The 11,605-nt window shown below is 46.1% G+C and overlaps 1 protein-coding gene across 1 annotated transcript; it reads right to left on the reverse strand.

Annotated features, from left to right (window-relative positions):
• Positions 1-597: 597 nt before the first annotated feature.
• LOC119280565 (high mobility group nucleosome-binding domain-containing protein 5-like) lies at positions 598-1,873 on the reverse strand. The gene has a single exon (XM_037561378.1). The coding sequence runs from the start codon at positions 1,782-1,784 to the stop codon at positions 696-698; it is 1,089 nt and encodes a 362-aa protein (XP_037417275.1). The 5' UTR covers positions 1,785-1,873; the 3' UTR covers positions 598-695.
• Between the last annotated feature and the right edge of the window lie 9,732 nt (positions 1,874-11,605).

Raw genomic sequence — 11,605 nt, forward strand, 5'->3', positions numbered from 1 at the left:
GTGGCACGGTAATCCAGTCCTGAAAATCGATCATGTTGTTAGAGAACGGCGAACGTGTGAATTATAAAGAAGCTATGATGAGTCCGAATTTCAACAAATGACTTCAGGCCATGAAATCCAAGATAAGATTCATGTATGAGAACAAAGTATGGACTTTGGTGGACTTGCCCGATGATCGGCTAGGTATTGAGAATAAATGGATTTTAAGAGGACATACGCTGATGGTAATGTCACCGTATATAAAGCTCGACTTGTCGCAAAGCATTTCCGACAAGTTCAAGAGGTTCACTATGATAAGACTTTCTCATCCATACGTGTGATGCTTAAGTCTGTTAGAATTATGCTATTGCCGCACTTTATGATTATAAGATCTGGCAAATGAACATCAAAACGGTATTCCTTAACGGGTTTTGGTAAGAAAAGGTAGTATACGATGCAACCAGAAGGTTCTATCGATCCAAAGGAATAACTAGCTCTACAACGCACTAATGCTTTTGTTGTCCCTGTTTCCAACCAATCCATCCTTTGTAAAACTACTACCTAGGCTGCAAAGAATTTCTTTTGTCCTCACAAACAATCGATGGATTTTTGTTCACCAATGGCATAGAGTATATGTTGGTAGTACATCGTGGATGGCTGCTCTTATTTTCATGTAGTTACATCTTGGCGGCTCAGATGGTACTACATAGTTACATCTAGCGCCGATGCAAGTGGCCGGCATGCCCCTGAGCCGGTGCTAATTTCTTTCCAGCAGCTTTGCCGCTCTTGTCGGGGCCGGCGGCGTGCTTCTGCTTGTCTTTCTTGGCGGACTTGGCGGAGAGCTTGAGGTGCACGCCGGGATCGCCGCCGCTGCAAGAGCTCTGCAGCAGCAGCGAGTTGTTGATCACCTGCACGTTGCTGTTGATCAGCGCCGTCATCATCCCCTGCTTCTTCTGGCCGTCCGTCTTCCCGTCCACCGTGCCGCCGTCCAGCCGGTGGCCGCCGTGGTGCTCCTTCCACGAGCTGTCCTTGCTCTTGCCGCCCACCTTCATGGACGCGCCCTTGTTCTCCCCCGCCAGCGTGATCACGCTCGCCGCCGGGTGCCCCTGCCCGTGTCCGGCGCCAGTGGCCCTGCGCACCATGTCGGCCACGCCCGCCATGATCTCTCCGTGCAGCTTCCCGTGCTCTGCCTTGGCCTCCTTTCCGTGCTTGCCCTCCTCACCGGCGTCGGCATGGTGCTTCTTCTCCTTGTCTTTCTCCTTGTGCTTGCTCTCCTCGCCGGCGTCGGCATTGTTCTTCTTCTCTTTGCCCTTCCCGTGTTTGCTGTCCTCGCCGGCGTGGTTCTTCTTGTCTTTGCTCTTGTGCTCATCCTTCTTCTCCTTGTCGGCCTCCTTGTGGTGGTGTTCGTCGCCCTTGCCGTGCTTGGTCTCAGCCGCAGCAGTCGGGTGCACGGCGGTTTTCTCCGGCTGCGGGACGACGTCGACGTCCTTGGTTTTGGGCGTGGCGGGCAGGGCGACCGGCTTAGGAGGCGGCCTGGCCGGCGCGGCGGCGTTCGAGTTGGTGTTGGACTGGGGGGGCAGCTCTCGGATGGGCGCGAGCGGCGAGGCCCGGGACGGGGACGGCCGGGAGGACGCATGAGGAGGAGTCGGAGGAGCGGCGCCCCTGGTCGACAGTGCAGTCGGTTGGCGGGGGTGGGAAGGAGACGGGCGGCGTGGCGAGGACGGCGCTGTAGTCGGGGACAGCTGGCGCGACACCTGCGGGAACCAGTAGCGCGGCGGATGCTGGTTCTGGTCGCCGTCCGCCATGTCGTCGGGTGAGTGCAATGCAATGCAAGAAACAAGCTGACGACACCGGTGGCCGATATAGTATGTTGATCAGGGAGTCGCGATTTTCCGCGGCGTGTTTGGCCGGTTGATTGATGACACGCGGAGCCGGTTCGGATTTATATAGGGGAAGCGATTGGAAGGGGAAGGTAGGTAGCAGACGATCGACGGCATGGAATCTGATGCTGCGTGCTGTGTGGAGGGAGGGAGGTCGGTGACGACGCGCGCCTCGCCGCGCCTTTGCTTTGCAAATTGCCTTGCCTTATTTGACATGGCGAGGACACTTGGAATATCTCTGCTCTGCCCTGTCTCTAAGTTTTCTAGTAGTGCCTTTGCTTGCTGCTTTTAGAGGGAATCCATCCATCCACGGATGGGATTGCTGCAAATCTTTGCGACGTGTTTACCTCCTCCTCCAACAACATTCTTCTTTTTTTTTTTCAATTTTGGGTTAATATAACAAAATATGTAACAAAAATTTGCAGCAGCTTATATGTAACGCACAATAGGAAGAAGGAAGAATAAATGGAGAGAAAAATATTACAAACACTTCTTTTTTTTTAGAGAAAAGGCATAGCCCGACTTTATAAATAAAGCCATACGGCAGGTCACAGTAACAACGCAGGAAAGTAGCAGCAGCCTGAGGCCCCAACAGCGGCCAGAGAAAACACAACACAAGGAGAAGTCTGGTACATGGCACCCACGCCAGTACACGGCACGCAGGCCGGAAGAAGGATCACACAACTGGAGGACGCCAAGCAGTCAACCAAAAACCCTTAGTCACCCTGCGCTTGTCTGCAAAGAAGAGACACCGTCGTCCGAATTTTGGAGGTTAACGCTCTGAACGCTTCATGGTCGTCGTCCTTAGTCAATGATTTCCACTGCTGCAGGAGGGCACATGATTGAAATAAGCAGTCAGCAGGTTTAGCAGGAAACACATGTTCAATTGTAAATTTGTTCCTAGTTGTCCAAAGGGACCAGCACAGCACTCCCAAGCCCACCCAAAAGAGTCGCCGAGAGATGCCCGAAAGGTCATGGGCCAAAGCCCGCAGCTCCGCAAAGGAGGCAGGGGCCCAAGAGACGTTTAACCAATCCCGAACGCAACTCCAAATGAGCTTAGCCAGGTGACAATGAAAAAAGATATGTTCAGTGTCCTTAACAGCACCACACAGAGCACGGAACTGGGTGCCCGGGCCATTTCTCTTGCGAATTTGATCAGCCGAAGGCAGCCGACGCCGAAAGGCTTGCCATAAGAAGATTTTAATCTTAGGGGGAAGACGAGCCTTCCAGACCTGGGAGAAGTGATTAGTGGGCGTGCCCCCAACGAGCTTGGAATAAAGAGATTTCACCGAGAACCGACCAGAGGAGGACAGCGGCCAGATCACCGAGTCCCTAGCCGCCGAGAGCGAAGGAAAGAGGGAAGTAAGACGTTTCCACTCTTCGAACTCTACAGGCGACAACGAACGCCGGAAGATCAGGTTCCACCCCTGGGAAGCTAACCTTTTTTACTACACCTTACAATAGTTTTCTCTACCATGTCTTCACAGCAGCGCCAAATGATGTCGAATGGGTGACACTGGGTGGAGGTGAAGACGACCACGTCTCATGCCTTCGAGGTGTGCCATAGGACAATGGCGACAACAACAGGCTAGGTCCGAGGTGGCAGTCCGAATGGGGGTGTCGGGCCCGTGGGACTGCGGGTACCCAGGCCCGTCTGCCTGTGGCCCTTGATGTGGTGCCACCAGTAGGCCCAAGCAAGCCCGATGCTGGCCCATCTCTGAGCTCCGGGAGCAGGACCCTCACCAGGGCCTCGCCCTGCGAGGCGCGCATTATCAGGCGTCATCAAGAGCCTCACGAGGCTCCCTCTCTTGAGGCGGCTTCCCGAGGTGCCCCCCTGAGGCCCCTTGCGGAGGCGTGTGGATCAAGGATCAGATGAAGGAGTCGCGCGGTCCTGCATCTTTACGTGGGTGACGCGTGTGTCGACGTAGCGGAGCCGAAGGGCGCCAGCGGGCACAGATGAGGAGGCTTTTCTCTTTCGTGCTAAGGGAGCATGGACGGTGCGCTGGTTCCTGAAGCAATCCTCAAAGGTTACCAATTTGGTGCAACAAGACCAGGACAGCGGGTTTGCCAGAACGGAGGCCATCACCGAGCCCACCTGCGCGTCACAGAAGGAGGCTTTTGCAAGCGGAGACCACCTTTAGTCAGGATAAGTTGTAGTCCTGTTCCCCTTCGAATTTGGCCGTTGTGGCAACCCTTCTCGCCTATTGTTTTCAGGGAAGAGGACCGAGGCCAGTATAAGTATAGGTTAGGCGCCAGCATAGAGAGGGGAGAGATCTTTGGTTCTCGACAGGCTCATACTTCCCATGTATCCTGATTCTCATCCTCCCTCGCCAGGCAATCCACACACAAAGCAGGATTACGGTTTTACACCGCAAGGTGGCCTGAACCTGTGTAAACTGCCGTGTTCTTGTTCATCCTTCCTTTCGCTCCAGCACGGCGGAGCATCGCCGTGAGGTAATGAGTAGGAAAGCGGGGGTAGGCAAGGTTCTATGAGCATGCATCTACTACTATTACTCCACATATCGACCGCTATCCAGCATGCATCTAGTGTATTAAGTTCATGTAAAACGGAGTAATGCAATAATAACGATGACATGATGTAGACAATATCTATTCATGTAGGAATAGACCCCATCTTTTAATTCTTAATAGCAACGATGCATGCTTGTCATGTCTCCTTCTGTCACTGAGATTGAGCACCGCAAGATCGAACCAATCACAAAGCACCTCCTTCATTGTAAGAAAAATCAATCTAGTTGGACGAACCAAACCAAAGTTTCTGAGAAGAAATATGAGGCTATAATAATCATGCATATAAGAGATCAACGAAGACTCAAATAATATTCATAGATAGAACTAGTCATAAACTCACAATTTATCGGATCCCAACAAACACACCGCAAAAAGTCATTACATCAAATAGATCTCCAAGAACATTGTATTGAGAATTAAAAAGGGAGAAGAAGCCATCTAGATACTGTCTATGGACCCAAAGATCTTTGGTAAACTACTCACATATCATCAGAGGGTCACCAATGAGGATGATGAACCCCTTCGTGATCGTGTTCCCCTCTGACAAGATGTCGGAAAGGGCCTCTAGATTGGATCTCGTGATTCTTAAACTTGCGTGGCTGGAATTGTGTTTTGTCGACTCCCTTAGGGTTTCTAGAATATTTGGATATTTATAGAACTGAGAGGCGGTGGAAAGAACCTCCATGGTCCCGTCATTCATCAGAGCATGCTTGGGGCCTCTAGCGCGCCCAGGTGGGTGGTGGACCCCACGGGCCTTCCCTCATGCACTTCCTTGGTTCCCAAGTTGTCTTCTGGGTAGAAAAAAATCTCCAAAAAGTTTTGCTGCGTTTGGACTCTGTTTGATATGGATATTCTGCGAAATAAAAAACAAGCAAAAAACAGCAACTGGCACTGGGCACTATGTCAATGGGTTAGTCCCAAAAAAGATATAAAGTTGCTATAAAATGAATGTATAACATCCAAGAATGATAATATAACAGCATGGAAAAATCAAAAAATATAGATACGTTGGAGACGTATCAGCATCCCCAAGCTCAATTCCTACTCTTCCTCGAGTAGGCAAATGATAAAAACAGAATGTTTGATGTTTAATGTTGCCTAACATGTTCATCGCATATTCTTTTCTTTTGTAGCATGGACATTTGGACTTTTAGATAATTCAAAGCAATATTCTATATTTGACATGAAGATTTCAATACTCAAGCATATCAACGAGCAACCATGTCTTTCAAAATATAAACACTAAAGAAAGCTATCCCTAGCCCATCATGCTCAATCATTGATTCATTCATGAAACACTCTCAAATATTAGCTAATCCCTCCGTACCATAATATAAGAGTGTTTTTGACATTACACTAATATAGAAAACGTTCTTATATTATGGGACGAAGGGAATACATCCAGTGCACAAGTATGATCATAGTGCTCCTAGTTGGTGCTTTTATAATAAAAGATGGAGACTCAAATAAAAAATTGCATAAAGTAAATAGATAGGCCCTTCCCGGAGGGAAGCGGAGATTTGTAGAGGTGCAAGAGCTCAAAGTTTAAATTGAGAGATAAAAATTATTTTGGGAGGCATACTTTTCTCATCAATGAAAACAACCGAGTAATTCCCAATACTTTCCATGCTAGATATATCATAGGCGGTTCCAAATATAAAATAAATTTTATTCCTTTTTCCACCATTATTTCACAATCCATGGCTAGCTGTATCCATGGGTGCCTTCCATACCAACACTTTCCAAGGAAAATATTATTTGACAACATAAAGTAAATTTCTTTTTCATTTCGGAACTAGGAAACACTATTACCGCCACACTCTCGTGCAATGACAAGTGAATTAACACTCATCTCGAGAATAACACATCTAGCATGGAAAAATATTGGCCACCCCCTGCCGCTTCATGAGTGGTATGGGCACACAAAAAAGAAATTTATTTTGAAAATTAGAGATGGCACATACAAATTTACTTGGAATGGCATGGAAATACCGCATATAGGTACGTATGGTGGACTCATATGGCACAACTTGGTTTAAGGATTTTAGATGCACAAGTAATATTCCCACTTAGTGCAAGGAATGGCCAGCACATAGATTGAGAAGCAACTAACCAAGACACGAAAATTCTTGTAAACGAGCATTAAGTATAACTAACATCGAGTAATGCACCACAAGTAGGATGTAATTTCATTGCACAACTATTGACTTGTGTGCTTGCATTGGGAATGACAAACCTTAACGCCAATATTCTTACTAAAGCATAATTACTCGCCAACATGACTCACGTATTACTATCATCATATCCCAAAACTATTACAAAGAATCAAGTTTATTTTGTCCAATGATCTTCATGAAAGTTTTTCTTATATCCCTTTCGAATATCTATCACTTTGGGACTGATTTCATATTTTACCATTGCTTATATCAAGCTCTCAAATAAATTTAATTGAAAAACATGAGCATAAAATTTTCGTCTCTCAAACTAATATAAGTGAAGCATGAGAGAATTTCTTTAAAAATTTACTAACTCTCAAATTAATCTAAGTGAAGCATGAGAGTATTTCTTTCAAAAAATTTAAAGCACCACCGTGCTCAAAAAGATATAAGTGAAGCACTAGAGCAATTCCATAGCTAAAAAAAAAATTAAGTGAATCACATAGAGCAATTCTAACAAATCATAGCATAATTATGGTTTTCTAAAATAGGTGTGTCCAACAAGGATGATTGTGACAAACTAAAAATTAAAACAAGTAAAGACTCATATAATACAAGGCTTTCCAAGCAAAACTCATGATATGTGACGAATCAAAATATAGCTCCAAGTAAAATTACCGATAGTTGTTTGAAGAAAGAGGGGATGCCTTCCGAGGCATACGAAAGCTTAGTTTCTTGGTTCTCCTTGAATATTGCCTTGGGGTTCCATGGGGATCCCCAAGCTTAGGCTCTTTTCACCCAAAACTTGAAACCTTCAATCACACAAAACTCAACAAAACCTTAGTGAGACCCGTTAGTATAAGAAAACCAATCATCACTTTAAGTAATGTTGCAAACCCATTCATATTTTATTATTGCATTATACCTATTGTATTATAACTTTCCATGGCATATACCCTCCAATACAATCCATAGATTCATCAACATAAGCACACAATGCAACAAAAATAAGAATCTGTCAAAAAACAGAATAGTCTGTAAAGACTCAAATTTTACTCATACTTTTGTAACTCCAAAAGTTCTAATAAATTAGGAAAATGTAGGTAATATTTATCTCAATCATGTGTAACAAAAACAAGAATTTATCTCGTTGCACAGATCTGGTCAATTCTGTTACTGGGCGCAAACATTTCTGTTTTCCAACAAGATCAAATCAACTATCACCAAACATGATCCTAAAGGCTTTACTTGGCACAAACACTAATTAAAACATAAAAATGCAATCATAACAGTAGCATAATTTTGTGAACACTCAAAAATAGAAAGAAAAAGAGAAAAAATATTTTATTCATTGGGTTTCCTCCCAACAAGCGCTATCGTTTTATGCCCAGCTAGGCATGATGCATAGATTCAATTATTGTCACCTTTAGTTTTTGATCCATAGGTTGACCTCATGATTAATTCATATGTTGGCTCAATTCTTGTTATAGGGAAGTGTTCCATTCCCTTTCTTAGTGGAAATTGAAATTTAATATTCCCTTCTTTCATATCAATCACGGCACCAATAGTTCGTAAAAATGGTCTACCAATTTTTATGGGACAAGACGGATTGCAATAAATATCAAGAACAATAAAATCTATGGGCATATAGTCCCTATTTGCAAGAATAAGAACATCATTGTAACGCCCTCGATGCGGCTATAGCTCCCACGTGTCGAGGCATGACTTAGAGGCATAACCGCATTGAAAGCAATGTTGCAAGTCAGGCAATCATTACAACATCCCATGTAATATATAATAAAAGGGGGAGATAACATAGTTGGCTTACACTCGCCACGTCACATCAGAGTACATAAATAACATCCATCATACAAATCACTCATGGCCCGACTACGGTGCCAAAATAGAAAAGACCCCCAACATGCGACAAGGCCCTGAATCGATAACCCCAACTAGGCACCACTACTGATCATCCGGAAAAGACACATAGTAGCGCTGAGAGTCCTCGTCGAACTCCCACTTGAGCTCGTAATCGTCAACTGGAGCAGAAACACCTGGACCTGCATCTGGAGTTGTAGTATCTGTGAGCCACAGGGACTCAGCAATCTCACACCCACGCGATCAAGACTATTTAAGCTTATAGGACAGGTACGGCAATACAAGTGGAGCTGCAGCGAGCGACTAGCATATATGGTGGCTAACTTATACGCAAATGAGAGCGAGAAGAGAAGGCGAAGCACGAGCGAGAAGCTAAAGGAACATCCTGCGCAAGCATAACTCCAACACCGTGTCCACTTCCCGGACTCCGCCGAGAAGGGGCCATCACGGTAACACACACGGTTGATTCATTTTAATTAAGTTAAGTTAAAGTTATCTACAACCGGACATTAACAAATTCCCATCTGCCCATAACCGCGGGCACGGCTTTCGAAAGATCAATCCCTGCAGGGGGTCCCAACTTAGCCCATAACAAGCTCTCACGGTCAACGAAGGAATAGACCTCCACCCAAGACACACCGATCAGACTCGGTATCTTGGTACAACAAGATGATTCGACAGGTTAAAACAAGTCCAGCAACACCGCCCGAATGTGCCGACAAATCCCGATAGGAGCTGCACATATCTCTTTCTCAGGGCACGCTCGGATAGGTCAAGCTACGAGTAAAACCAACCCTCGAGTTTCCCCGAGGTGGCCCCGCAGGCTGCCTGGTTCGGACCAACACTCAGAGGAGCACTGGCCCGGGGGGGGGTTAAAATAAGATGACCCTCGGGCTCCGGAAACCCAAGGGAAAAAGAGGCTAGGTGGCAAATGGTAAAACCAATGTTGGGCATTGCTGGAAAAGCTTTAATCAAGGCGAACTATCAAGGGGTTCCCATTATAGCCCAACCGCGTAAGGGACGCACAATCCGGGAACATAACACCGATATGACGGAAACTAGGGCGGCAAGAGTGGAACAAAACACTAGGCGAGAGGCCGAGCCTTCCACCCTTTACCCAGTATATAGATGCATTAAGATAACATAGCAATATAATGATATCCCAACAAGTAAAATAAATGTTCCAACAAGGAACGGCTCCAACCTTCACCTGCAACTAACAACGCTATAAGAAGGGTTGAGCAAAGCGGTAACATAGCCAATCAACGGTTTGCTAGGACAATGGGGGGTTAGAGGTTCAACATGGCAATTGGGAGGCTGACAAGCAAATGGTAGGCATCGTAGCAGTGGCAAAGCAAAAGAGCGAGCAATCTAGCATAGCAAAGATAGTAGTGATTTCGAGGGTATGATCATCTTGCCTGCACAGTTGTCAGAGTTGGCTGGATCCTCACAAGCAAACTCAACGGGCTCCTCGGTAGCGAACTCGTCTCCCGGATCTACCCAACAAGACAAACAAGCAACAAGGATACAATCAACCACGGGCAAGTCCAAGCAATATGATGAAATGACGATATGCTATGCGGGATGCGATGCGGGATGCAAAATGCAAGATATGACAGGAAAAGCATGAACCTGGCATCAACTTGGAAAACCAAGTATGCCACTGGATAGAGGGGATGAAATCGATTGGAAACGATATAAAGATCATTGGAATCGGAGCTACGGTTTGGAAATGGCAAGCGTTTTAAGATACGACACCGGTCTGCGATTTACAGCAAGTTGGCACCTAAATGCAACAAAATGAACATGCTGCAACCACCAAACATGAAAATAAAATACATGGCAGTGATGCACACAAGATGGTTGACAAAACACTAGCACTGAGCCATAGGCAAATTCATCCATTAAGAGGTTCAAACAAGCATGGCTAAAACGCAAATGCAAAACAGATTTCAGACTTAGTGAAATTAACACTAGTCTGAAATTTCAGATCACGATGCCCTCTTCGGAGCAGCAAAACAACATGATAGAAAACCTGAACATGACAAGTAAGAACATGGCATGGAGCTACTCAACAAGCTTAACAAAACACCCAAAGTGACCTGGGGCCAAAAGGGTTCACAAAATACTCTACCGAGCTCACGAACATAGCTCGAACACAATCAGTTTTCAGACTTAGTGAAAACTGAGACATGCTGAAATTGTAACTCACGAAGGCATGTAAACAAGCTCGATGCACTCACTACGGTGCAAGTCATGGCAAGGAAAGCATATAACCAGCAAGAAGGTACAATGTGCTAGCTACACATGGCAAGATCGAAGGCATAGCATGCATGGAACACTAACGGTAGCATCGGCAAAATCGCAAACAAGTTGACGATCTGCCCAGATTAACAACGAAGCAAAAGTTGAGCTCGACTGAGTCAACCTAGAGCACTCCACATATGCCAACAAAGACATGGATGGATAGAGCATAACATAAATATCAAAACTCCCTTACTGATCATCCTCAAAAGAGGCACGGATCACTAGGAAACAAGCTGGACATATAGCATCATGAACTAAAATATCCCAGACAGTGAAAATCACTAAGTCTCTGAAATCAGCAATCTCAGGTACCTCTCTTCGCAAGCTTGCACAAGACAACACACACATCCTAAAAATGCATGGGTGGCACCTCTGGAAAGAAGACAAAATGCTTAACAATTCATCCCAAAGGGGCACAGGCATATCATGCACGAATTAAACATGGCAAAAATGACAAAAGTGCATGATGAACTAACGGATCTGCGATTTAACTCACGAAGCCTCCTTCTAACAGCATTTTGGGTATGAAGATGACCTCAAATGCAATTGATGCAATGTAATGAAATGATGTACATGTCGAGGCGAAGATTTTGATATATCGTACGCCCAAAACGGAGCTACGGTTGCGGAGATACAAGCAGTCAAAGTTAGCACGAAAATTAGGGTTTCAGGAGTGAAAAGTCAACCTAGTGGATCTAGATCTGGCTCACGGATCCCGAGGCGGCGACGGTACTGTAGCTCGAGCCCGCCGGAGATGGCCGCGGCGGTGGCCGGAGAAAGGGGGAGCTCGCCGGGCCTTGGCCGGAGAGGAGGGGCGCCGGCCCGGACGACGAGGAGGCGCGCGAAGGGCGGCGGGGCCGGCTCGGGCGCCGT

The sequence above is a fragment of the Triticum dicoccoides genome, chromosome 3B, assembly GCF_002162155.2.
Source record: "Triticum dicoccoides isolate Atlit2015 ecotype Zavitan chromosome 3B, WEW_v2.0, whole genome shotgun sequence".
In the NCBI taxonomy this organism is placed as follows: domain Eukaryota; kingdom Viridiplantae; phylum Streptophyta; class Magnoliopsida; order Poales; family Poaceae; genus Triticum; species Triticum dicoccoides.